The sequence below is a fragment of the Scomber japonicus genome, chromosome 14, assembly GCF_027409825.1.
Source record: "Scomber japonicus isolate fScoJap1 chromosome 14, fScoJap1.pri, whole genome shotgun sequence".
Classification (NCBI taxonomy): Eukaryota; Metazoa; Chordata; class Actinopteri; order Scombriformes; family Scombridae; genus Scomber; species Scomber japonicus.
The window spans coordinates 6,707,112-6,733,898 of NC_070591.1; the positions used below are offsets into that span (position 1 = coordinate 6,707,112).

Sequence of the window (26,787 nt, forward strand, 5' to 3'; positions counted from 1 at the left end):
TTTTTCCTTCCTTTTTCCCTTACTCCCCTCTTTCTTTGCTCCCTCCTCCTTCCATCCTTGTTTCCTTCTTTCCATCCTTCCTTCCTTCCTTCCTTCCCTCCTTCCTTCCTTCCCTCCCTCCTTACTCCTTTCCTTCCTTCCTTCCATCCTCCCTCCTTCTCGCCTTACTTCCTTCCTCTTTTCCTCCTTCCTCCTGTCCTTTCTTCCTAAATTCCTTCCTCTTTTCGTCCTTACTCCTTTCCTTCCCTCCTTCCTTCCTTCCTTCTAACTCCTTTCCTTCCCTTCTTCCTTCCCTCCTTCCTTCCTCCTTTCCTTCTCTCCTTACATCCTTCCTCTTTTCCTCCTTCCTCCTGTCCTTTCTTTTGTCCTTCCTTGACCTGAGGACAACGGGAGCGTTAACGACCCCATTAGCGCTTTCAATCTGCATTCATCAGAAGATAATTAGCAACTATGAAAAGGATTTTGATTTTTTGACTTGGTGTCGCCACTTTCTATATCCGTCCCTTTAATTTAATGACCCTGGCCTTGTTATTGTTATTCATTCACTTTCACCTCTTTCACTGCTTTAACACAATAGAATTGTGTGTTTTTGTACAAACAGTATAGCAAGGCCTCCGAACATGGCCGCAGCCTTTATGAGAGAACAATAGACGCTCTGCTTGCTATGCTCACAACATCTCAGCCTTGTTTCAGTCAGATATAAAAGATGACCTTGCCAAAAGGTGTCTTACATAAACTTTCTTTATGGTTAGAATTGAATAACTGAACCAAGCATCTGTCATGATTTTACTGAATAAACCAGGGAAGTTATATTAGGTTTCAAATTTAACTAAAATGAAAAGCATAAACCGGTTTTATGAGGAATGCTGTACGTTATGTTGCTACCAGTAATTTCATAATCATATATTCATGATAAAGTATGATACATGCTGCAGCAACGCTATTAAATGAGTGTAGTCTGTAAATCAGCAGGGGGTGGGGGTCCCAGTGGAGGTCAGCTAATCTCTTTCTTCCACTATGAGGCTCACTCCAGAGGTGGAAGTACAAAGGAGAGAGAGAGAGAGAGAGAGAGAGAGAGAGAGAGAGATACACACACACACACACACATACACACACAGAACCACACACACACACACACACACACACACACAGACACACAGACCAACCAATCCTCATCACCATGTGTGGGACCACAGGGAGAGGAAGTAGGGCGACACGCTACCTAGCCTCCCTACCGCCCACACCTGCCTCCGCTTCAGGCTGTAGATGTACAAGCACACACACACACACACACACACACACACACACACACACACACACACACACACACACACACACACACATACACACACACACACACACACACACACACACACACACACACACACACACACACACCTATGGGGGAGTATCTACTTTCATATACCATAAAATGCCACATTGGTTCCTTTAGTTTTTTCATCAGACTTCCTGTATAGTATAGTATGTGGTTTATTTCCCAAGAAGCAAATGAGAAGGATTAAAGCATTTCAGTGAGCTTTACAGTCCATTTATGTCAGGTTCAGTCTCCACAAAGCAGCTGTGATCTACATACATACACTCATTTTTTTTTAACAGCGCTGGATTGGAATACACTCCATTTATTTGATCAGCAAATTCAGCTATTGTACAACATTGTCTTTAATATTCAAGCTAATTAAGACTAAAGGTTAAAGTCTTGGCTTCTATTTCAATACAGAGATCTCAAGCAGAGTGGAGCATCACATAGATTTATTGTGCAGTTTTATATTTAGTTCTTCCACTGAGTAGTTCCATTTTATTGTACTATACTATACTATATACTTCAACTATATCTCAGAGGAAATGGTTCTCCACTATGTTTATGTAACTAGTTAGTAGTTCATATAAAGATAAAGATTATTAATATATTATATTATGATGCATTATTGTAATATGGAGCAGCAGAATTCAAAATAAATTTATAGGAGTTTAGCTTGACTGGGCCACCGTAGATCAGTACTGTTTAAATGTTAAAGTAATTGTACAGTAATTTAGCATTTTTTGACACTGTTTTATCTCTACTTTTATATTTAAGTAATTGGTCTAAATACTTAACCCTTGTGTCGTCCCCCCGAGTCATATTGACCCTGTCTGTTTTGACTTGTTCCTTCTTTCCTCCCTTCCTTCCTTCCTTACCGGCGTTCCTCCCTCCTTTCCTTCCTCCTGCCTCCCTCCTTTCCTTCCTTCTTCCTACCTTCCTTCTCTCCTTCCTTTCCCTCCTCCTTCCTCCCTCCCTCCTTTCCTTCCTCCCCCCTTTCCTTCCCTCCTTTCCTTCCTTCTTCCTTCCTCCCTCCTCTCCTTCCTCTTTCCTCCCTCCCCCCTTTCCTTCCCTCCTTTCCTTCTTCCTTCCTCCCTCCCTCCCTCCTTCCTTCCTCCCTCCTTTCCTTCCTTGACTCGAGGACAACAGGAGGGTTAAATACTACACTTACATGACTGTTGTGAAGTGAAACCTTGTGAATAATTGTGCTACAGTAAAACTGAATACTGCTTATTTTTAAAAGTTGAAGCCAAATTCTGCCTTTCTTTCACTTCCTACCACACCAACACATCATATCCGAGTCAATCATCCCGGTGCTTCTCTTTACTAAATCTTATGTGATGGAAAATACATTTATATCCCTTCTCCTGAAAATATATTTCCCATTTTGTGGCAAGTTTTCGTAAACCCGGCTTGTTTGGGATTCAGATGTGGCATCTCTAGTGATAACTGTTGGCCAACTTGTGATTCAAAGGACATCAGTTTCCACAGAGCATATTTAACATATGACACTTTGTAGGTCTTTCCATCCTAAGTGGTTTACAGTAGCAGGAGTGCATACATCTTGAGTATGGGTGGCCCCAATGGGAGCAGAAGCTCATATCCTGACAGTGCTGGTGCTGATATATAGGCTCGAGCCACCAAGCTACCGAGAAAATGAAATCCCTAACCTTGGCAGCTTTAGTGCTAGGCTCTACTCATTGAGCTCCATGGGAAATTGAGTTTCTAACCCTGGCAGAAGCAGCGCTCATAGCTCTACCCAAAAGGCTGCAAAACTGCAGACTTTTAACAGCTAGATAACACTGTCATTTTCTTTTGGCTCTGTTGAGGTCAAGGAGGTCATCCAGGCTAAAAAAAAAATAATGTGTTTGTGGGTTTTATAAAGAATTCAAATAAAACTATCAACATTTTATTTACAGAAAGAAAGAAAACAACGAGCTCCTTCAACTGAGCTTGCTTGTTTTTATTTTTTACGTTCTGATTAGGGTTTGAGGGTTAATTAATAAGAACAATTAATAAGTTAAATATTCACTATTTCTATTGTACTAATATTAGTCCTATAATTGTTTCATTCATAAAAATCAACATCTTAACTTATTATACTTAAAAAATCCAATAAAGTTCAGTTTTAATCTCTACAGTGATGGATTGTGGGAGTTTTTCTGGACCTGCAGGACTGGAAATATCCCTCACACCGACTGTTGAAAAATAATGGGAGGAAAGTGCTGATGTGTGTGTGTGTGTGTGTGTGGTGTCACAGCTGGCTTTTACCTCACTGACGGTGACTTTATCTGCTGAGTAACCCTGTCCCTGTACATCTTACACTGGTGGAGCTGGTCTCTCTCTAATGTGAAAAACTCTGTCCAATCTGCCCCCAATCTTATCGGGCAATGTTAGCACAGATGTAAGCGAATCATTTTTCACTTTACCAATGACCCGGAGACCTCGGCTCCACACTGCCTTCTTGATTCTGCCCTTCAAAAACGTCCGTGATGTGGGACAGGAAGAGATGAACAAGATAAACCCTACTCTCTTATCACACTCTACTCTCTTACTCTGGCTTTTCAAAATAATTTACATTCATGTGTTGGAAAATATTTGAACATACAATTTAACTTTATGCTACAAAGAAAGACCTCAATACTGTATATTCAATGTAGGTGCAGCTTCAGGTGGATTAAATGTTAAGGTTGGGCAATTAAAACACTTCTAAGACAAATATAACAGAATTTATTGGGGGGGGGGAATGCCAGTTAATTTTATACTAATTCCCTGTAAGTTTAAGAGTAACATGCAGGTATTAATCTGTTCATTCTCAGGACATTGTGCAGAGAAAATTGTGCAATTGAGAGGAAAAAAATTGATGAATTAGATTCCTGACAGTTCTCCAACATAAAATACTTTCAGTGTGCACTTTGTAATGTAAAATGTTATATTAGCATATTAAGGTTTTTCAATTATTTCCTAAAAGTAGCTGCTGTGCTGTTAATTATTAGGATATTTCTTTTGAAAGGGTCATGGGAAAAGTGCTCATTACACAGTTAGGCTATATAATAGGCTAATATGTAGTTTGACACACTGAAAAGTCACTGAAAAGAACTTTAGAAGCAATTTTTGCACATTGCCAACTACTTATTAACCTAAATGTCATGAATCAGCACTTACCAACCAAACCAGCACCTATTTCCTGTTTCTTTTCTTATCATTTGTACCAAATTGTACCACATGCTGTATAAAATGAACCGTTTAATAATTTACCAGGAAAGTAATACAATATGAAAATGTTACATTTCATAAAGTATATTAAAGAATCCAAAAGAGGAAAATGTGTATGAAAAGAAATGTCTTTTCATTTCACAGTAGTATAGACTCAAGTAAGAGGGTTTTATATTACAGTCATTAAAACCCCAAACTAAAAAACCTGTTAACTCTCCTGTTGTCCTTGAGTCAAGGAAGGAAGGGAGGGAGGAAGAAGGAAGGAAGGAAGCAAAGGAGGGAGGAAAGAAAGAGAGAGGGAGGGAAGGAAGAAGGAAAGAAGGAAGGAAAGGAGGGAGGAAAGAAAGAGAGAGGGAGGGAAGGAAGAAGGAAAGAAGGAAGGAAAGGAGGGAGGGAGGAAGGAAAGAGAGAAGGAGGGAAGGAAGAAGGAAAGAAGGAAGGAAGGGAGGGAGGAAAGAAAGAGAGAGGGAGGGAAGGAAGAAGGAAAGAAGGAAGGAAAGGAGGGAGGAAAGAAGGAAGGAAAGGAGGGAGGGAGGAAGGAAAGAGAGAAGGAGGGAAGGAAGAAGGAAAGAAGGAAGGAAAGGAGGGAGGAAAGAAAGAGAGAGGGAGGGAAGGAAGAAGGAAGGAAAGGAGGGAGGGAGGAAGGAAAGAGAGAAGGAGGGAAGGAAGAAGGAAAGAAGGAAGGAAAGGAGGGAGGAAAGAAAGAGAGAGGGAGGGAAGGAAGAAGGAAGGAAAGGAGGGAGGGAGGAAGGAAAGAGAGAAGGAGGGAAGGAAGAAGGAAAGAAGGAAGGAAAGGAGGGAGGAAAGAAAGAGAGAGGGAGGGAAGGAAGAAGGAAGGAAAGGAGGGAGGGAGGAAGGAAAGAGAGAAGGAGGGAAGGAAGAAGGAAAGAAGGAAGGAAAGGAGGGAGGAAAGAAGGAACAGTTAAAACGGACAGGGTCTATTTGACCCGGGAGGATGACACAAGGGTTAAATATATCTGATATCTTTAATGTTTGCTTTAAAAAATAACTACTTGTATCTTTTTGGAGCATGAGTTGAGTCAGCAGAGTTAGATGTCAGTAGAAACCTGCCAGCTCTGCTCTGCTCTTCTACACTTGGCTGGAAATTTGCCATGAAAAAAATGTAATTTGTCAAAGTGTTTATGGCTCTAAAAATGACCTCCGACCTCTTGTTTCCCTGACAGGATTTACAGACATGCTTTCACATTAATGCTGTTCAGGCTCTGAGGATGCACGGGGGCCAGTGTGATGTTTGTTCAGCTTTGCCTGTGTGTTTGTGTGCATTATGATTCAGTCTTTGTGAGGACCACGAGGATTTCATGTCATTTTTTTACATTTATGATGTCAGATGTCGACAGTTAAACACGATCAAAGGTCCAAAATGTGACGGTGAATGTATGTAAAAATGCTCCCAGCAGGTTAAACCCAATCAGGCTGCTCTGAAAGCTTCGTTTGCAACATCACTTCTACTTCCTCCTTGTGGTGACATCATATTACTCTGAGGCTGAACTGAAGAGCTACATAAAAGGCCACTTTAAAATAAATAAGCTTTTTAACCCTCCTGTCGTCCTCCCGGGTCAAATTGACCCCATCCCTTTTGATTGTTCCTTCTTTCCTCCCTCCCTTCCTTCCTTCCTTCTTCACTTCCTCCTTTCCTACATCCCTTCCTTCTCTCCTTCCTTCTTTCCTCTTTTCCTCCATCCCTCCCTCCTTACTCCTTTCCTTCCTTCCTTCCTTCCTTCCTTCCTCACTTCCTCCTTTCCTTCATCCCTTCCTTCTCTCCTTCCTTCCTTCCTTCCTCTTTTCCTCCATCCCTCCCTCATTACTCCCTTCCTTCCTTCCTTCCGTCCATCCTTCCTTCATCCCTTCCTCCCTTCCTTCCTTCCTCTTTTCCTCCATCCCTCCCTCCTTACTCCATCCCTCCTTCCTTCCTTCCTTCCTTCCGTCCTTCCTTCGTCATTCCTTCCTTCATTCCTTGCTTCCTTCCTTCTTTCCGTCCTCCCTCCCTCCTCCCTTCCTTCTTTCCTCCCTTCCTTTCTTCCTTGACCTGAGGACAACCGGAGGGTTAAACAGTAAATCATGCAAAGGTAATCTAATAGAGACCCAGCATGTGAGTATAGAGTACGTCCATGCATACAAACAGCAGTCCTTTGGTAGCCTTTGATGTTAAGGAATTTGCATGTGTTGTACACGTATGTATTTGAGAAGTTTCCATTTGAGTAAAGAATGAGGTGAAAAAGAGGTGAAATAATATAATAAAGTTAATGTAGTCTTTACCTTCTACATAGCTTTTAAAGAGACAGGACCAAAAAACAGCCTGTTTCAGTCAGATGTTGAACTGAAGAGCTGCATAAAGGGCCACTATAAGATAAATAAGGAGTTTATTTTATTGTAAATCATGCAAAGATATTCCATTTGAGCCCCAGAATACAAATATAGACCTGAAAATGTGCATGATATGCCCCCTAATATATGAAATATTCATGGCTAAATAAGAAACAATCAAAGTATACACTCATTATTATTTATTGAGTTTATCGCTTAAAATCAGAATTATCAACACAAAACAATGATAAGAGCTCAAATGAAACAAAAAAAAATTGAGAAATCTATTATGTGACAAAAAACAAAACTTCTTCTCCTAACTTTATAGAAACATGTAGGACTTCATCACTTGTAGTGGGAATGTAATTGAGAAAGTAGCTGTTCAGAGCCTTTACAGTTACGGTTAGATTTAGATCAAGGTTGAGGTGAAGGGATGCAGACTCTGTGTATGTGTGTGTGTGCGTGAGTGTGTGTACCTGTGTGTGTGTGTGTGTGTGTGTGTGTGTGTGTCACCTCTGGTCAACATTACCAGCATGTGCCTTCTGACTCCTTCTGACAACAAATAAAACACAGATACAGCAGCTTCCATGAGAGAACAACAAGTCAGTGATGATATGACTATGTGCTGTGACACAATGCTAACGCACACTATGTTAATAATAACTTTGATGTCTCTCTCTTTCTCTTTCTACCCCCCCCCCTCCCCTCCTTCCCCCTCCTCTCCTCTGCCCTCCTCTCCTCTGCTGCCTGAACAACAGACCACTTGGGCATCGAGTTTATGGGTAAGGAAGCTTTTCTTGTCTTGCCATCTGCATGAGTCATGACTGTAAACATCGCAGGGCTATCATGTTGGATCAACGCTATGCTACATGAGTGCTTACATATACACTACATGCATCTCACATGACACCCATCAAATGACACATGTGGACGCGTCTAATCTCGTATGGGATCATTATATCATTTGGCAGGGAGACAACAAAGCTGCGGTGGCACTTATATGAAACACAACCATCAACCTCTCTCTCTCTCTCTCTCTCTCTCTCTCTCTCTCTCTCTCTCTCTCTCTCTCTCTCTCTCTCTCTCTCTATTAGCTGCTGTCTTTATCTCGCTCTGCTCTCTCCACACATATGTATTTATATATCTTTATTTTATGCACCATCTCTGTCTTTATGCTTTCTTTCTCTCTCTCTCTCTCTCTCTCTCACTCTTTTCTTTTTTCTCTCTCACAATTGCTTATGAAGTGTCCCTTCAGAATACCAATGTGCTGCAGTCTCCTTGGAAACAGTGAGAAGAGAGAGGCGGGCAGGGTACAGTGAGGGAGTTTTTATGATGTTGGCACTGTTACCAAATACACTCCTCATTAGTTTTGTGTGTGTGTGTGTGTGTGTGTGTGTGTGTGTGTGTGTGTGTGTGTGTGTGTGTGTGTGTGTGTGTGTGTGTGTGTGTGTGTGTGTGTGTGTGTGTGTGTGTGTGTGTGTGTGTGTGTGTGTGTGTGTGTGTGTGTGTGTGTGTGTGTGTGGACTCTGATGGCACATGTTCAAAAGTGTGTTTCATAGAGCGGGCCTTAGTTTCTACTTATGTGAGTTTGATGAGATTCTTCCAATGATTGCGTGTTGAGTGTTTGTGTGTTTTTTCCCCGTGCACACGCCTCGCCTGCCTGTGAGGTTTTTTTTTTTTTTTTTTTTTGCAAGGTGGATGCCAGCGGCTCCTCCTCGTCGCTGCCAAGCTCTTCTCTCCTGTTCTTGGCTCTCCTCGCAGGCTCTATGTCGGGTATCACAGCTGAGGACGCTAGTTAATGACATGGAGGCTTGTTGTTAACTAGAGCCCCTCACTTCCTCAGTCGGTATAATTTGGGCACTTTCCACGCAGACAGGTCGTAAAAAACAGCCGATCACCTGCAGGAAAATAACCTCCGAGTAGTTTGACGTTACAGCTGCTATAGTCTCAAAGTAAAATCATCATGAAAAACAAGCAGAGACAGGCTTCTTCTTCCTGTTCTGTGACCACTGCATTTACAGTCAAACGAACAAAGCTTATTTCGGGAAACTTGCTGAGACTATGCAAACTTGGCAGTGACAGATGATCTCTTCCACAGAGCCATCTTTTTTTTGCAGGTTTCTCCCATTTATATTCAGTGAAAGGTTTTCTACCTCTGCAACATTGTTCAGGCTGCTGCCACATTTTCTTTGCATATAGCTAACATCTCTGGTCCTGCCAATGTCTTCACCAGCATTGTGTTAAAGCAGTGCACAGATATATACAGTAAGCACCTCCTACACTCCAACCCTGGTTTGTCAATATCTGCAGCTTTGGAAGAAAGAATGTGAGGCTTCCTTTGCAGATCTACTGAAACTCTTCAGTGGCATCTGTTGTTATTAATCCAGTTAAGGTTATGTATTCAGGATGATTTATATGTGGGGGGGGGAGGCCAAAATGTCTGGAACAGTGTGGGTTTTGAAAATCTTATAGTAACTCATGATAAATTAGTATTTTGGGAATACAGCTAATATTATCTCAGCTCAGTCGAAGATATTTGCATGAAGGAATTTACCATTTATATCAAAACACACAGGATCTAAACATGTAATCATAGAAAAAGTCAATAAAACAAATAGCTCGGTATATAAGGAGGGAGTCGAGGTGGTGGATGTTGCTGCAGGGCGGCATGAACAAATCATCAGAGCAGTCAGTGAGGTGTGTCACATTATAAACACCTCCATGTAGACCCGTATGATTATAATTAGATGTTACTAATCAGCTGCCAGCTGTAGTGGAGAATTGCTCGATCGTTCAATAAGCACACAAAGAGAGCAATTTCAGGTTATGAAATAATATAATCAAACGATATAATCAGAGGTACAATGCTTCATGGTTTTTTGAGAAACAGAGAATAGCATCCAGTTAGCTTGTCTCTCTGTCTGGCAGGTTGGCACTCAGCCTATTCTTAAGTACTCTCATACAGGATCTGAAAATATCTGCAGTTAACTCTAAAAGTAATTGAACAACCCTTAGATAGAAACAAGGGTCACAAGTTCAACTAGTCTTGACTTGACAAAGAAACATTTCTGTCAACAACACTGTCCTCTAAAGCAGAGGTGTCAAACTCATTTTCATTCAATGGCCACATAAAGCCCAATTTGATCTCATGTGGGCCAGATTATTAAAAAGATGGAAGGAACGAAGGGAGGGAGGAAGGAGTCAAGGAGTGAGGAAGGAAGGAAGGAAGGAAGGAAGGAAGGAAGGAAGGAAGGAAGGAAGGAAAAGAATGAAGAGAAGGAAGAGAAGACAGCAAAAAAAGATGAAAGGAAGGAAGGAAAGATAGGAAGGACGAAAGGAAAGATAGGAAGGACAAATGGGAGGAAGGAAGGGAGGGAAGAAGGAGTCAAGGAGTGAGGAAGGAAGGAAGGAAGGAAGGAAAGAAAGATAGGAAGGACAAATGGAAGGAAGGAAGGAAAGAAAGATAGGAAGGACAAATGGGAGGAAGGAAGGGAGGGAAGAAGGAGTCAAGGAGTGAGGAAGGAAGGAAGGAAGGAAGGAAGGAAAGAAAGATAGGAAGGACAAATGGAAGGAAGGAAAGGAAGGAAGGAAGGAAAGATAGGAAGGACAAATGGAAGGAAGGAAGGAAGGAAGGAAGGAAGGAAGGAAGGAAGGAAGGAAGGAAGGAAGGAAGGAAGGAAGGAAGGAAGGAAAAGAAGACAGGAAGTGGGCTGGGGTCGACCCCTCGGCAGGCCGGTTCTGGCCCACGGGCCGCATGTTTGACACCCCTGCTCTAAAGGAGTGTCAGATCAACACATTAACTGTCTCATTTTAATCAGCCAGGAGTTAGACACAGATAGACACAGCGTGAAGGTGTTTGGAACAGGTGCAGAAAACAATCCAAACAACACTGAGCACTTAGTTCAACAACATCATAGAAATAGAAATACATCACATGATAACCAGTGTTTAAACCTCTCTCATCTCTTTCAGCCAATCAAGTGACAAATGAGACACTGATGCCGAAAGCATGAATAAAGCTGTTTTTACTAACCACACTTCCAATGTTCCATTTTCATTTTTAATTTTGGCCGTTAAGTTAATTGCAGAGATGAGGGAACATGGCAGCACTGCCAAGAAGAAGTCAGATGGGGCAAGAAAAACACAAGCCATAAGATAATAAGACAGGTTAGCAAGCGCTGGATTAGCCAAGCATATTTACAAGAGAAATGATAAGAGTATTACCAAAACACTCAATGATAGAGTGTTTGCTACAGTACTACACAGTGTTCTTGTCTAATGGGGGATTATTATTCTTAATATTATTCATTATAAGTGTCTCTTTTTCTCATTTACCCTCAAATAAAGTACTTTAGCTGATCTGTTGTTGTTTACAACCTCACATTTTAGTTTAACAATGTGTTTTTATTCCCAGAGCACAAAGTACAAAGTAGCTATTATCTTTATAAATGGCCAAAACCCAAATGTTATAGGCGGGGCAGATCTTGTGATTTTGAGGCCTGAAGCAAACAGACAGATGGGACACTCCACCCTTTTTTCAATTTTTATTTATCTGTTTTCAACCTCAAATTTTGTTTTAACAATGTGTCTTTATTCCCAGAGCAAGTTATTATAATCATTATGAATGATGGTCAAAACCCAACTGTTCTTATAATTATGAGGCCTGAAGCAAACAAAGACATGGGGCCCGCCACAATTTTTAAAAATTTGTATTTGTCTGTTTACAACCTCAAATTTTGTTTTAACAATTTGTCTTTATTCCCAGAGCACAAAGTACAAAGTTATTATAATCATTATGAATGATGGTCAAAACCCAAACCTTGTAGGCAGGGCGGATTTGGTCATTTTGAGGCCTAAAGCAAACAGAAACATGGGACCCTCTACCCTTTATGTATCTGTTAACAATCACACATTTTGTTTTGGGGCCCTCCACGTCCCATTGTTAATGCTTGTATATCTAAGAAAGACCTATTTGACCTACTCCTCTCTTCATCAGTCTTCACACAGCAATGATTTTCAAACATCTGGAATTACATCTGTAAAGAAAAGCACAACAAAACATGTTGAGTTGAACACATGCAGCCGTTGTGAAATCATACTTTCACAGACAATATGATCTCTGTATGATAAGATAGTACTTTATTGTTCACTCATGTAGTATGTCATCACTTACCTTAGCTCTCCTGCAGTTTCTCTGATAACAATCTCCTCACTGGACTTGCTTTGCTGCAGCCCAAATTGGAGAAATTGTTTATGGTCGTCTGTCTTGTATCTTGTGTTACCCGTAGCCCCATGCATGATTTATAGAGACTCAGCTCCCCCTCTTCCCCCCCACTCCCCTCCAACAGAGTCAGTTTCTGAGGTTAAAATTAGAAAGGATGAGTCTGAAGGTTGAGATCTCCCCACCCAGGACGTCACCTCATCCAAGGTTTAATAAAAACACAGAATATATTCAGGAATTCTTCAATCTTATCTTCCTCTTAATGCATTTTTCATATTGCTTGGTAAAAAAAAAAAAAAAAAAAAAGGAGGAAGGGGGGCGTTGAAATTTCACTTTATCTAGTCAGTCAGTCATGTGGGCATCAATATTTCCTTTCCATCAGAGATCACTCAGCTCTGACTGGAAGATGTTCCACCTGGTTGTAAATCAATGTGAGAGCAAAGTGTTACAGGCAGCTATTTTTGGGGGCAAGATGGATTTTAAGTCATGTTGATTTTCAATTTCCATTTGGACGGCCTAAGGTGTGTTTTGTTACGGGAGGAGGAGGAGGAGGAGGCAGTCTGCAAAAAAAAAATAAAAAAATCCACAGTTAAAGATGAACAGAAGTTGGCGGATGAGTTTGGGGCGTACATACATGTTGACAGCAGTGACAGGATTTAATGGCACGTATGTCAATCAGCTGTGCAGGCGAGGTAGAAAAAGTTAGCAGTCTCCCTCTGCTTGACTTTGACAACTTGGGGGACTGAAACGCTTTGAGACTGCAAAACATAAGGCCCGTGCTGCTCAATGTCAAAGAAGAGAAAGGGAATGAGTGACAGGAAGGAAGAAAGACAGACAGATGTTACGTTAGAGTGAGAAGTACTCACTGCACTCACTTGTCTTCCCAGAGATCACTTTTCAATCAAGACACAAGGCAATTTTTCTTTCTATTTTACTGGGATTGTTTAGGGATGAGTGTTGACTGTTAGCGTAGCACAGTTTGGGTCTTTCCATCAAAACTATTACTGCTGCTGCCAGAAACTCAAAATGCAGTAAATTCTGTGTAAAATGGGTGCAAAATAACAAGTGCATGATTACTTGTCGAGGTTTAGAGATCTTGTACAGTTCAATTCAATTTTGATGATTTTGGAGAAAACTTGAGATGAGATTAAGGTTCTATTACTTTTACAATTTCAGATAAAATGAAGGGAATGAACTTCATAATATATGTTTTGGTTACAGTGCCTGATTCAGAGCTGTTTCTGTGACGTGGTAGCTTTTCAACACTTGGCAAGTAAATCAGATTTTCAACCTAAATATAGTTGCTAGGCACCCACTGACAGGAGAATTTCCCCCATGTTTGAGCACGCATTGTTTTAGTGCTGTGCCAAATTCCATATGTTCTAACTTCTAACCAACAGGAAGTCAATTGAATTTTAATTAAGTCAAGCTGCATTATGCATGAAGGACACAAAGCACGACACAACAAAAGTTCAGAGTTCTGCATAATTTTCGAGGTGAGGTTAAAAAATCAAACATGCACACTGGGACATTGACAGGTTATTCTGCATGTCCCAAAGCTAGCGACATTTGGGTGCAACCATTAAAGTTTAAAGTTTGAGGGGCATATATATTCAGCGTAGGACCACAGGACACTCAAGAGCTTTTACACCTGGATGAAACTTTGGGTTTTGAAGTGTAACACATCACCAGCAGCCATGAGAGCCTTAAAGCAAACAGTATTGAAACCCATCCCATGCTACAGTGGAGTAAAAACAAGTTAGCGCATTAGCACATGGTTGCTTTCTCTCTTTTAGGTGCAAGTGTAACCCTGGTTAGTTTCACCCCAAGATTGTTGCTGTCCCTTTAATTCAGGTGGCAGTAGTTACGTGCTGTTTTCAGTATGACAAAAAACTGATGCGAGTAACCATCTCAACCTGTGCATTCTTTGTTTTACCCCCTCGGCTGCTGCTTGTGGTGTGTGTGTAGATATAAGAAAAACGTAGAAATAATTTGATAAATAAGAAGAAAATAAGGAAGAGAAAGCTAGTGCAGAAGTAGATGATACTGATGAAGACCTGTGGCTTCAAAAGACACAACGTTGAACTTTTAGAGTTACAGATAATTGATTTCCCGGTGAGTAACGATCAGTAATCCACATTAGCATGCTAACTCTGTAGCAAAATGTTACACAATGCTAAAAGGGAAAAAAAACTTAACTGATTAGTCTTGTATTCTCACTAAAACCAGTCGGGATTTATTTGAAAGAGGTTGGAGTAATTGATTAATGTGTAACTGAAATGTGCTACATGGTTTATGAATCTTGTATTGATTATTGATTGATTTATTGTATGTGAATGCTTCATAACTGCAAAGTGCAGGTTAACTGAATATTTCAGCTGAGATTTCATGCAGATAAACTATTTGAATGTGATGAACAGTAAAACTAATGTGAATAGGTTACAGTATGTGTAGAGGTTATTTTGAAATATGTCAATTCATGTTTTGTATATTGTGAGATATGATTTCTATTAGAAGGTTGTGGAAAAAAGTAACATTGACACTGTAAAGCAGTAATTTTATTTAAATGTATATTGAAAAGGACTTTTAAATATTAGATGATTAATTATTTTCCATGGCTGTATAGGCTGGTTTTTTTGGAGTCCCTCGTTGAGTCCTCGGGTTCCCCCTGTCACCTTCTGCTGTCATCCACCTTCATCTCCATCCTGGTTATCCCTCACCTTCAAGGATCATCCACACTCACACCTCACACATAATTCCCCCAGCCCCCTGCAATACTCACCTTGGACATTCACTGTGAAAGAGGGTGGTAGGACTATCTGAGTGCACTCATATTTTTATTATTTTTGGGGTCATTTGTTTATTTTTTTTCTAACTCAGTTGAACTTTTGGGACAAATTTCTATTTTTTTATATACATACCTGAGATCTCAGAGAGGTTATATTTCATTTACTTGAATGTTTATTTTGGTTGAAAGAAAGGAATCCAATTAGTAAATTGTGATGAAGAAAAGAGTTTAATAATACTGTGTACTGTGAATCCAACTGGGTATAGGTACTGATATATTTTTGATCCAGTACTCATTTTCTTGTTTATTTATGTTTTTTGAAATACTATATTGAAGAATCTTTTTTTTCTGGGTTCAATATATATTTTCTCTAAACTAAATTGTTGTGTGTGTGGTATTTGGGGTGGATATAAGTCTAATTCAACATTAGCCAGGACATATTAGCAGTCTCCTCATCGAATCTGGAACAGAGTCAACCCTCATTTGATATTTAGTATACTTAAGTCTATCACAAAGTGTTAGGAGAGGTAGGAAGGGTTACACAAGTGAGAAGGATTTAACCTTTGTGTCGTCCTCCCTTCTTTCCTTCCCTCATTCCTTCCTTCCATTCCTTCCTTCCTCCCTTCCTTCTTTCCTTTCCTCCCTTCCTCCCTCCTTCTTTCCATCCCTCATTCCTTCCTTCCTTTCCTTTCCTTCCTTCCTCCCTCCTTCTTTCCATCCCTCATTACTTCCTTCCTTTCCTTTCCTTCCTTCCTCCCTCCTTCTTTCCTTCCTTCTTCCTCCCTTCCTTCCTCCCTCCTTTCCTTCCTTCTTCCTCCCTTTCTTCCTCCCACCTTTCCTTCCTTTCTTCCTCCTTTCCTTCCTTCCTCTCTCCTTTCCTTCCTTCCTCCCTCCTTTCCTTCCTTCCTTCCTCCCTTCCTTCCTCCCTCCTTTCCTTCCTTCTTCCTCCCTTCCTTCCTTGACTCGAGGACAACAGGAAGGTTAAAGCGAGCTGCAGGTACGACACAGTAGACAGTAGACCATCACTATGCAGCAAGTTACAGTACTTTCAATAGAAAAAGGAAGGTGAGGATAACTCTGCAGACCATGAGGCAAGATAATAGAATAAACATGAAAGAAAGAAAATTACCAGCAAAAGCAATAGCCTCAGTTTCCCTGACTTTATTCAGTATGTAAATGTTTGAATAAAGCCATCGGAGTAATAGAGGAAAAAAGGCCGTGACCAGCCTAGAGAGCATGCTTACTCCAGCAGGCCAGACCTGCATAAATAAAGATTTTATCCACCATCAGCAGTCTGCATATGAAAAGTCTAACGCTCAGGGCTGTGAGGCAATCACTTGAGAATCCCGTCTTTTTCTCTGTCTGCGTCCTCTGATCTCTACTCTCACTTGTTATGTCATTCCTCTCATTCATCCCTTTTCTGTCAATTTCAGCTGCTCTCAGAACAGACAGGGATATCTAACATACAGAACAAAGGTGGTACCTGACCTATAAATCCAAGGATGGGCCAATCAGAATCCATGTATGTCTAGCCCGGAGGTTGGTTTGAGACTATTTAAGTCCAACTTTGGCTCAGTTTGACCCACAAAGTTGCCATTAAGAAAGAAACAAACCCCTAGTTTAACCTTTTGTGTCTTTCCTCCCTTCCTTTCTCCCTAACTCCCTCCTTCCTTCTTTCCTCCCTCCCTCCTACCTTCCTTCCTTCCTTCTTTTGTCCTTCCTTCCTTCATCTTCCCTTCCATCCTTCTTTCCTCCCCTCCTTATCTTCCTTCTTCCTCCCTCCCTCCTTCCTTCTTTCCTCCCTCCCTCCTACCTTCCTTCCTTCCTTCTTTTGTCCTTCCTTCCTTCTTCCTCCCTTCCATCCTTCATTCCTCCCCTCCTTTCCTTCCTTCTTCCTCCCTTCCATCCTTCCTTCCTCCCTCCTTCTTTCTTCCTCCCTTCCATCCTTCCTTCCTTTATCCCTCCTTCCTTCTTTCCTACCTCCCTCCTACCTTCCTTCCTCCTTCCTCCCTTCCACCCTTCCTCCCTCCCTCCTACCCTCCTTCCTACCTTCCTTCATCCGTCCTTCCTACCTTCCTTTCCTTCCTACTTTCCTTTCCTTCCTCCCTTCCACCCTTCTTCCCCCCCTCCTTTCCTTCCTTCCTTCTTCCTCCCTTCCTCCCTTCCTTCCTCCCTCCTTTCCTTCCTTGACTCGAGGACAACAGGAGGGTTAAGGGAGGTAAAGAGTAAAGAAAGAGCTTTATATCAAGTTTCAGCTCTACAGTTTAGCTGTATGGCTCCAACTTTACTGTTTTAGTTCACTCTCAGCACTCTTAGTGTTGTTTTTGGCTGCAGCAGGCAGCTGTTTGTACAGAAAAAGCTGTAAAAAGCCAATGTACACTACCTGCTCAGCACCAAATAGCAAACAGACACAGTTAGTTGTAGACTAGCTGGTGAACATAGTGGAGTATTTAGCAGCTAAAGAGCCAGATATTTCTCTCAGGAGTTGGTAGAGAGTAACAAACAGAGCTAAAATAGAGTAGAAACACGACTCAAATAAATAATAATGTAGCTCTGTAACTGCTGGATATGAAAATAACAGCTGTTTGCTAACAAGTCCAACATATCAATCTACAGAGTGATAATATGTCAGTGTTATATTTCTTCCCCCTGCTCCACGTCGCTGCGACATCAGCTACTACAGATTCAAGTATAAACTTTATGAGTTATTAAATAGTCTAGAATAAGTTTATGATTTAATAAATAATAGAAAATAGGCCTGCATAATGTGATTCCCTACAATCAACTGGAAACTTTCTGTGTCCCTGCAGAAATAATGAATTTGTATTATAGCTGCCTTTATATTGGACTAACATGATTGTTCATGATGAATTGCATATTTAATTACAGATAAGTTAAGCTTGTGAAAATGAAAAATATTACCATTTCAATAAAGAAACACCAAAATTAGCCAATTTTAAAGATGATATCTAAGATTTTATTGTCAAGCAGATGTGAGCTGCTCCTCAGGTTTCTAGTATTTGATCTGTCTGCAGATTTTAACACAATTGATCTAAAATAACATTATGCTTAGCTGGGATGAAGCTGCAGAATACCTGTAGCTTTTCTGCCTGTGCTGTAGTCATTCAATACATACTCAAACCTGAACTCATTTTCAAACCACCGCACACTCGAATTCTGCAACCTTGAATCAAATCCAATGCGCTGCCAATAAACATTAAACTTTACTGCCCTCAAACCAGAGGCCACAGTTAAAGTCATAATTGTACAAATGCAACACAATTTAATAAACCTTAAGCTAATATCTGCAACAGACCTTGGCAGTGTCAGTGCCTGCCAGCAGTCTGACTTGTCCATATGTCCAAAACATTAGATAAAAAAACCCTTCAGTGACTCACAAACCTGGCACTGCTCGTCATTAATCACTTAAATAGGGGAGAGAGATATCGCTTATCATAAAGTATTTCTAAATGTGGTTCAGAAGAGCAGAATAGCATGTTTTCAAGCTGATAGCGATAGAAGAAGAAGTACATATACTGGAGTACTGCCAAGTGCATTTTTGTTTTCCTCTCTTTTCAGTTTACATGCCATGAACCTCACCTCTGTGTATGTGTGTGTGTGAATATCTGTGACTGTTTATTTGTGTCCTTGTATGCCTTATAGCTTAGGTGTGTAGTTTTCTGATTACAGAGATCGACTCCTAGATTTCTATACTAAAGAACTTGCCATGGATGTTAATTATTGCTTGAGGCTATGAGGAACAACAAGAGGAGTTTGCCTGGTTTTGAGATATTTATCTCTGAGATTTCTGCCTTCGTGACAAAACAATTGCTGCCATCAATCATGCTAGAAAGTATTTCCTAAGACAACTGTACACTGTGGTCTGTAGATTATCCAGAGTAATCAGGACATGCAATACGTTTCTGGAAATAAACATTGCTGAAGTGATTTTCCATTTATCTCCATTGTAATGGGGTGGTGGCAGAAATCCAGGAGAGAGAGAGAGAGAGAGAGAGAGAGAGAGAGAGGGGTATCTTAAAATCTGAGAAAATAAAACCTAACATATTGGCAAGTTATTGTATTATTTTCTTTGTAAGTTGGTTTAAGCATACACTATATATAAAAATGGACGTAGCAAGGTGTGACATCACTCATTGGTTTGCATTGCAGCTGGTCGAAGCTTACGGTCAGTGCTAGCTTTTCTGTTTGGAGCCAGGAACTTCAAAATTCAGATTGAAGCTAGCTTACTGGGAACAATGAACGACAATAGTCCATCTTCAAATCTTATTAACAGAGCAATCATTTCTAAAATGAAATTCTCTTATTAGAAGGATCAGCTTTAGCAATTAAGACTATAATGATTCGTTGAATAAAAGTATTTGTAGACAGAAATTTAGCCTTTTTTGAATTGGAGCCAGTTGGAGCCATTACTTTTTTGGAGCCAACATCTACAGTAGCGACCGTCGGCAGCATTGCTTCAGTATTGGCCTCATCCCCAAGCTGTGGTAGTTCCCAATTGGGTTAAACTGACCCTTAAACAGAGTTTGACATAAAGAGATTTCTTGCTTTCTTTTTTATCAGTAGTTTAAATAATTTGAGACATTCAATAAGAGGTCAATGTGCTGTATCAGCACTTAAAGCAAGTACTACTGTATATTTTATGTGTTTGGATATTACTGTGTATCAGACAATAAAAGTCATAAATAGCACACTAAAGGCAATAACAGCTGCAGACTTTCATCTTTTTTTTGTATACAAAGCTGCTTCAAGGGTATTTCATCACTTATTCTTTCACTTATTGATTCCTCCCTCTCTTACTGTCTCACCTGTAGGGAAACATGGCTGCTGTAAAACACTTTCTGTCTGTATATGATTACATATGTACAAAAAGGTCACAGAAACACCTCTATATCAACGCTGTTACCACCTTTAGACTAAAATATTAATCGTATTTTTCTATAATGCTGCTGTAAATAACAGACCAGCAGAGCTCTGCGGGACAGAAATGGAGGTTTTAAGTGGAAATACAGTAAATAGAAGATGTGACCCACGGCTCCACAGATGGAAGTTGAACATGCTTTCCCTCTCTTGAGCCATATGATTTATTCACATCAAGAAAAGTGTGTTTGTGCATACAGTAGATGTGTCCAAACAGTGTGTGGGAGGGTTGGAGAAAAGCTGAAGTACTGCTTGACTGCTTGACCATGCCGACATATCTCATTGGCTTCACACCAAACACGCTGCAGGCATATATACAGAAAGTTAGATTGACTGTATGTGATATGCTGTTTAACATCAATAACATTTTGCCCACTAACATGACAGTTTAACTCCAAAGAGCACTGCAGACAAGGCAACATGAAGTCAGTTTAAGAAATTCCCCTCTTCTCTATTCTCGGCCCAGTCTTGTCTTTCCTCTGTTTCTCTCTAAATCCCTGACATCATCTTTTATTAAAAAAACAAAAATCAGTTTCCTTCACCTTTTTGTTCATAGTCTCAAAATAGCATCGTTTTCACCTCAGCCGAGCACAGAAAACACTTTCTTGAAGTGTGTGTGTGTGTGTGTGTGTGTGTGTTATTTCATTTTATACAATTCTGGTTTTTTTCCTAGATGGGTGAAAACTTTTAGACTCTTCTTGTCTTTTACTGATTCTAGTCCAGCAAAATAAATGATGAAATATATTGATTCTAATTGCCCCCAAGTGACCCGAATAACACCAGTGCAAAAATAAAAACATTTTCTTATTGAACACCACTAAGTTGAGGCAAATGTTTGTGTTACAATATCTACTCGCTTTGGTTTCTTTTCATGGTGAAAAGAACATTGAGAACAAACAACATTTCCACCAGTAGAGACACATAGTGAATGGAGATAAGATCATTGTTTATTATAACAGATGATGTAGTAGAAATTAAGACTTGGTCAGAAACATCTTTGGTGCTTAAACGTAACTGGAAGATTATTAATCGAGGTGCCTCCGCCTTGAGCAGAAGCATAATAAAGTCCAGACACTGGTGGTGGTCTAGTGGTGGTTGATGACTTCTGCTGAGACTGATAAGGCTTATGAGGCTGATGTAGTGCTGATGAATCTGTGAAGACTAGGCAGTGATGGGGAGGTAGAGGGGCATTAACACACTATAGATGGAGACAAAAAATACAGCAGCCAGATGATAAACGAACTATGGAGGTGCATTGCTGGTGTGTTGCTGTGCTTTTGGATAGACGTGAACAACTGATAGCTCAATTGACATCATAGGAGAATAACATGAAGGGAAATTATGAGTCAGCATGTGTGAGAGAAATATAACTACAGGCCTATGCATGCAAAACATTGTCTTACTGACTGAACCTTTTCTAAAGCTCCATTAAACGCTGGTAGGAAATGAACAGATAAGTCAACAAGGCATAGATAGGCTCCTCCAATACACTTTTTATATATGTGTATACACTGTACTACTGTACAATATGAATGTTAAGGTCTTAATTCAGGATTAATGCCAATTGAGACCAGCTTCAACCGCTCTGTTGTCCTCGAGTCAAGGAAGGAAGGAAAGGAGGGAAGGAAGGGAGGAAGAAGGAAGGAAATGAGGGAGGAAGGGAGGAAGAAGGAAGTAAAGGAGGGAGGGAGGGAGGAAGAAGGAAGGGAAGAAGGAAGCAAAGGAGGGAGGAAGGGAGGAGGAAAGGAAAGGAGGAAGGAAAGGAAGGAAGGACGGAGGAAGGAGGGACGGAAGAAAGATAGGAGGGAGGGAAGAAGAAAGGAAGGGAGGAAGGAAGGAAGGAAGGAAGGAAGGAAGGAAGGAAAGAAGGACAGAGGAAAGAAGGAAGGGGGATGTGGGAGGGAAGAAAGAGAAAAGGAGGGAGGGAGGAAAGAAGGAAGAGAGGAAGGAAAGGAAGGAGGGAAGGAAAGAAAGAGGGGGGAGGAAGGAAGGAAGGACAGAAGGAAGGAAGAAAGGGGGATGGAGGAAGGAAGAGAGGAAGGAAAGAAAGAGATAAGGAGGGAGGGAGGAAGGACAGACCGAAGGAAGGAAGGGAGGAAAGAAGGAACAAGTCAAAACAGTCGGGGTCAGTTTGACCCGGGAGGACGACAGGAAGGTTAATAACTCCTGTAGAAATAGTTTTGTGAATATCTTGATGACTGTTGTAATGATGAACACTGATAATTCTGCTTTGAGCTAAAAATGACTGTAATGTAAATTCACCAAAGTCTATGTAATGACACACTGAATGTTTAAGAGAGCAGCATGAGCTCACCTGAGTGATGATGTGTGTTTTTATTGGTGTTTAATAGTTCATCACTTTGCCCGAGCTTCAGCCTGTCACTTTAAACAAACTCCTTGATTGGTGAGTGTGTTGGTTGCACTGTCCTTCACACTTATCCACACAGTCTTGTTTGAGTGTGGCGTCTCAAGGGCATGACGAAGGTTGGCAACAAGTAATTTGGATCCAGTGATATTTGGGAGAACCCCATCAGGTTTAAAGTGTTCATTGCAGTTCCAAGTAGAGAGAGAAAAAAAATATATTGAAATCGTCAATAAACTTTATCCCATGGGTGAGGCACACCAATGTCAGTCATGTATTCGGGCCAAGCAGTCCGCTAAAAGATTAATTTCCTTTCCCCGGAGTTGGAATAGGGCCAGAAATGAAAACATGTTGCGATTGCCAAACCCAGTGTGGATAATAATAATCCTCATATGAGATAGTTTTTTCTCTTCTGCTCTCTCTCTATGCATCTATTTATCATTATTATTTATCACTATGGTTACATTCAGGTGTGTACACTGCACTTTAACCCTCCTGTTGTCCTCAGAGGAAGGAAGGAAGGAAGGAAGGAAGGAAGGAAGGAAGGAGGGAGGGAGGACGGAAGGAAGGAAGGAAGAAAGGAAGGAAGGAGGGAGGGATGGATGGAGGAAACGAGGAAGGAATGAAGGGAGGAAAGAAGGAAGGAAGGAGGAAGGAAGAGGGAAGGAGGAAGGAATGAAGGGAAGAAAGAAGGAAGGAATGAGGAAGGAAGGAAGGAAGGAAAGAAAGGATTAAGGAGGGAGGGATGGAGGAAAAGAGGAAGGAAGGCAGGAGAGAAGGAAGGGTTGAAGGAAATGAGGAAGTGAGGAAGGAAGGAAGGAAGGAAGGAAGGAAGGAAGGGAGGAAAGAAGAAACAGTCAAAACACCATACCTCAGACTTTCCATTATAGTTCAGTTTTTTATGTATTGTACTTTTTGTGTGTATGATGATCTATTTATGTCTGTTTTTATGTTAGCACCTTGCACTCTAACCCTGTTCCTGTGAAACGACTAATAAATAAACTGGAACTTGAAAAAGTAGAGATGATCAAATGCAAGAAAAAAGAAAAAAAATCCCACAAAGCATATATAGAAAGCAGAGAGCTGAGGTAAAACACATCTGCACTGCAGCACAGCCGGAACTCAACATTATGGATGTATTTGAGAAGTTCCCATTTCGAGTAAAGAATGAGAAAAGGAAGTGAAATCCGGCTGCCTAAAGGGCCATTATAAGATAAGTTCAGAAAAGAGGAAAAAATCATGCAAAGATATTCCAGTATAGCCCCAGAATATAAATATAGACCTGGAAATGTGCATGCTATATCCCCTATAAGGATATAGCATGCACTCAGTTCTACATGCCTGCAGGATGGGTGAGTGAAATCTAATGACTCATAAATAAACAGATAGACCAATTAACTCACAAACATTTTTGAAAGTAAAAAAGGAGGAAATGGCAGTAGCCTGTATCAGCCTATATTATACATTTCTGAGTCTGTTTCAGGACAAAGAGAAAGACTCACTGCATCCTTACAACAACCCACCTCCCCACTGCAATGGTCTATATCTTCCAGTATAGCCTTAGAATATAAATATATAAATATAGACCTGGAAATGTGCATGCTATATCCGCTATAAGGAGAACTCACTCACTTCTACATACCTGCAGGATGGGTGAGAGAAATCTAATGACTCATAAATAAACAGATAGACCAATTAACTCCATTAACCATTATCAGGCATTTTTGAAAGTAAAAGAGGAAGAAAGGGCAGCAGCACTCTGTATCAGCCTATATTATACATTTCTGAATCTGCATCAGGACAAAGATCCTTACTGCATCCTTACAACATCCCACCTCCCCACCTCCCCACTGCAATGGTCTATATCTTCCAGTATAGCCCCAGAATATAAATATATAAATATAGACCTGGAAATGTGCATGCTATATCCGCTATAAGGAGAACTCACTCAGTTCTACATACCTGCAGGATGGGTGAGTGAAATCTAATGACTCATAAATAAACAGATAGACCAATTAACCCATAAACCATTATCAGGCATTTTTTAAAGTAAAAGAGGAGGAAAGGGCCAATATTATACATTTCTGAGTCTGTATCAGGACAAAGAGAAAGACTCACTGCATCCTTACAACACCCCACCTCCCCACTGCAATGGTCTATATCTCACATCTCCTTGTGTCTCTTCTTTTGCATCCTCTCTCTTTGCTCTGTCTCTCTTTTTTCCTCCCTGCAGCCAACCTCAGCGTGCTCCCGAAGGACAGCTCCCAGCTCTCTCTAACGATATAATTATAGCCAATGAGCCAATATGATGACTCAGGCTGATTAGCATCAAAACAACATTGGCCCCAAACATAACTTAGATATAGACGGAAGGGGGAAAGAGATACAGAAGAGTGGAAACAACACATTATTAGACTGTGGTACATCAGTTATTTAAGGGATTATTTATGACATGTGTTATTGGTTATGTAATATCTGTGTGGGCATCAGTACCTTAAAGGCTGCAGCAGTAATCTTGTGTGGAGAGTTCCCTGGTTTGAATTACCAGACAGGCTTGAAAATCTTGACTCTTCTCTTCCTTCTGAGTTAGTAACCCTCCTCTCACATAGACTGTTGGCAGGATACCCTTGAGCAAGATGCAGTAGCTTCAGTAGCAATGCTTTGTGGTTGGGAAGCAGCAGTTAAGAGCTTCAGCTTTTTTATACTCAAGTGGCCATTCAAACCTGTCCGCAGTAAAAATTTGTCTCAATCACCTCAATGTGAAACCCCCAACACCTTATGTTATCTTTGTGCTTTCCCAAGGTCTGATCCTCGCTAAATAAAACTTGATTGATCGCCTATTAATGTATCTGAAGGCAACTATGATTTACATGTTTGTAGCAAGCAAGACAGGCTCCATTTTTCTCCACTAATGGTGTCCATCCCCGCCATAACTCTTCTTGTCTCCATGTATTCAAGCTCCATTACATGTGGCATCCATTTCAAAAGCAATCGGTGTCTATCGGACCATTACTCGATGTGGTAGAGCTGATAAAATGAGCTGTGTGCTGTGTGGTAATCAAGAATAGCAGGTGTTGCTGGAGAAATGTAAATAGGTATTTGTGTATTGTAAATGGGTTTGAGTTGTTATTTTATTTCAGTTTTATTTGGTTTATTTATCACAAAAGTAATAACACTTATACAGGGAAGAATCTGCAAGGCAGATACAAAAAAAGCCCCAGAGAGCTGTTGCCCTGCAACTGGTTGTTTGCTGATTTAAAATGGCTGTTTGGGTGCTGTAAACAAGGATGTTAGAAATTAAAAAGTGGGCGAGTACAAATCTCAAAACCATGTTTAATGTCGTGTTATGGCGAGATTGCTGTATGGTATTAATTGAGTATTAACTCTGTCTCTGTGAATATTGACTATGAGAACCCAGCAGATATGCACACACTCGTACAGTCACACACACACAGAAACCCACATCTCTCCCGTCCGCTCTGTATGTCTGTCACACACAGCGACAAATATGTGTGTGATCTATGGCTTTATTTCCCAAGGGTGTGTGTGTGTGTTCAAACATTAATGTGGCTCCTTTCTCTGTTTTGTTTCCCCTACAGAGAGCAAAGAGGTGTACAAGAGACAGGTGCTGTCAATCACATCCATCGCCATGGCGATCAGCCTCCTGGGAACCCTCTGTATGGCCCTCTACTGCCGCAACAAGTGAGAGGATGAAAACACACAAAAACATACACATAGATACACATCAAATCATTTTAAATTAAACCAGCATTTCAGGGCGTAGTTAAGCTAAAGGATAATTCAACCAACAGTAGTAATCAAGGTAATTTCTGAGATCTGTGAAAGTGGTTACGACAAAGTCAGCCAGACAAAAAGATTGGTTTTAAACACTAAAGTTATCCAAACTCTTTTGGAAGAGGAAACAAAGCCACACAGTAAAATGTTTTACCCAAAATATCTGTTCTGTTCAACTTCATTACAGACTTAGTATAGCGACATGCACCGTTGTCCTGTGCAATAAAGGATTAGTACTGATATGAAAGGTGTTTTCAAACCTGCATAGTTTAGTCGGTTGGATTAGACTCTGGATCCTCTTTGGTACGATTCATTTGGGCAGATATGAACACTGCAACTGTACTCCAATACAGACCAAAACCTCTATATTAAGACCATTTGAGGATGCATTCTTGACCCAGTCCCAAATAAACTCTGGAGTGGTTCATTTGTGGTGGAACATTATATATCTGACTTCAACCTAACCCAGCTAGTAGCTAAACAGCTCCTATAGCCATGTGCAACCTGGACTAGCAACAAGGTACCTCATTCTTGATATTGATGGCAAATAGGAACTTATTTTTGCTTTTTCCTGCTCCCTCCCCAGAGTAAACTAATTTATAAGTAGATTGAAGGTTGCCATGATACTTTTAGTGATTCATTTTGGTTCCCTTGGATTTTTTCTATGTGAAAAGTAACCAGTCACTGGGAAAATCCACTTAATTTACCAGATCATCCACAGATTTGGACCAGACTAAACAAAACTATAGATTTAAAACACCTCAGTCTTTCCTTCACCTCCAAATAAACGGAATAGATAATCTGGATAAACTATCGGCTTGTCC

The 26,787-nt window shown here is 40.6% G+C and overlaps 2 protein-coding genes across 2 annotated transcripts in view; one reads left to right on the forward strand and one right to left on the reverse strand.

Annotated features, from left to right (window-relative positions):
• Positions 1 to 26,787, forward strand: part of LOC128373310 (pro-neuregulin-3, membrane-bound isoform) — a 501,549-nt gene that overhangs the window by 434,676 nt on the left and 40,086 nt on the right. The window contains exons 5-6 of the mRNA XM_053333598.1: positions 7,618 to 7,641; positions 25,768 to 25,870. Of these exons, the coding sequence (XP_053189573.1) occupies positions 7,618 to 7,641; positions 25,768 to 25,870 (127 nt within the window). The remainder of the gene's footprint in view (positions 1 to 7,617; positions 7,642 to 25,767; positions 25,871 to 26,787) is intronic.
• Positions 8,022 to 26,787, reverse strand: part of cbr1 (carbonyl reductase 1) — a 166,680-nt gene continuing 147,914 nt past the window's right edge. Inside the window, exon 8 of the transcript XR_008322941.1 lies at positions 8,022 to 8,034. The gene's annotated coding sequence lies outside the window, so the exon portion shown is untranslated. The remainder of the gene's footprint in view (positions 8,035 to 26,787) is intronic.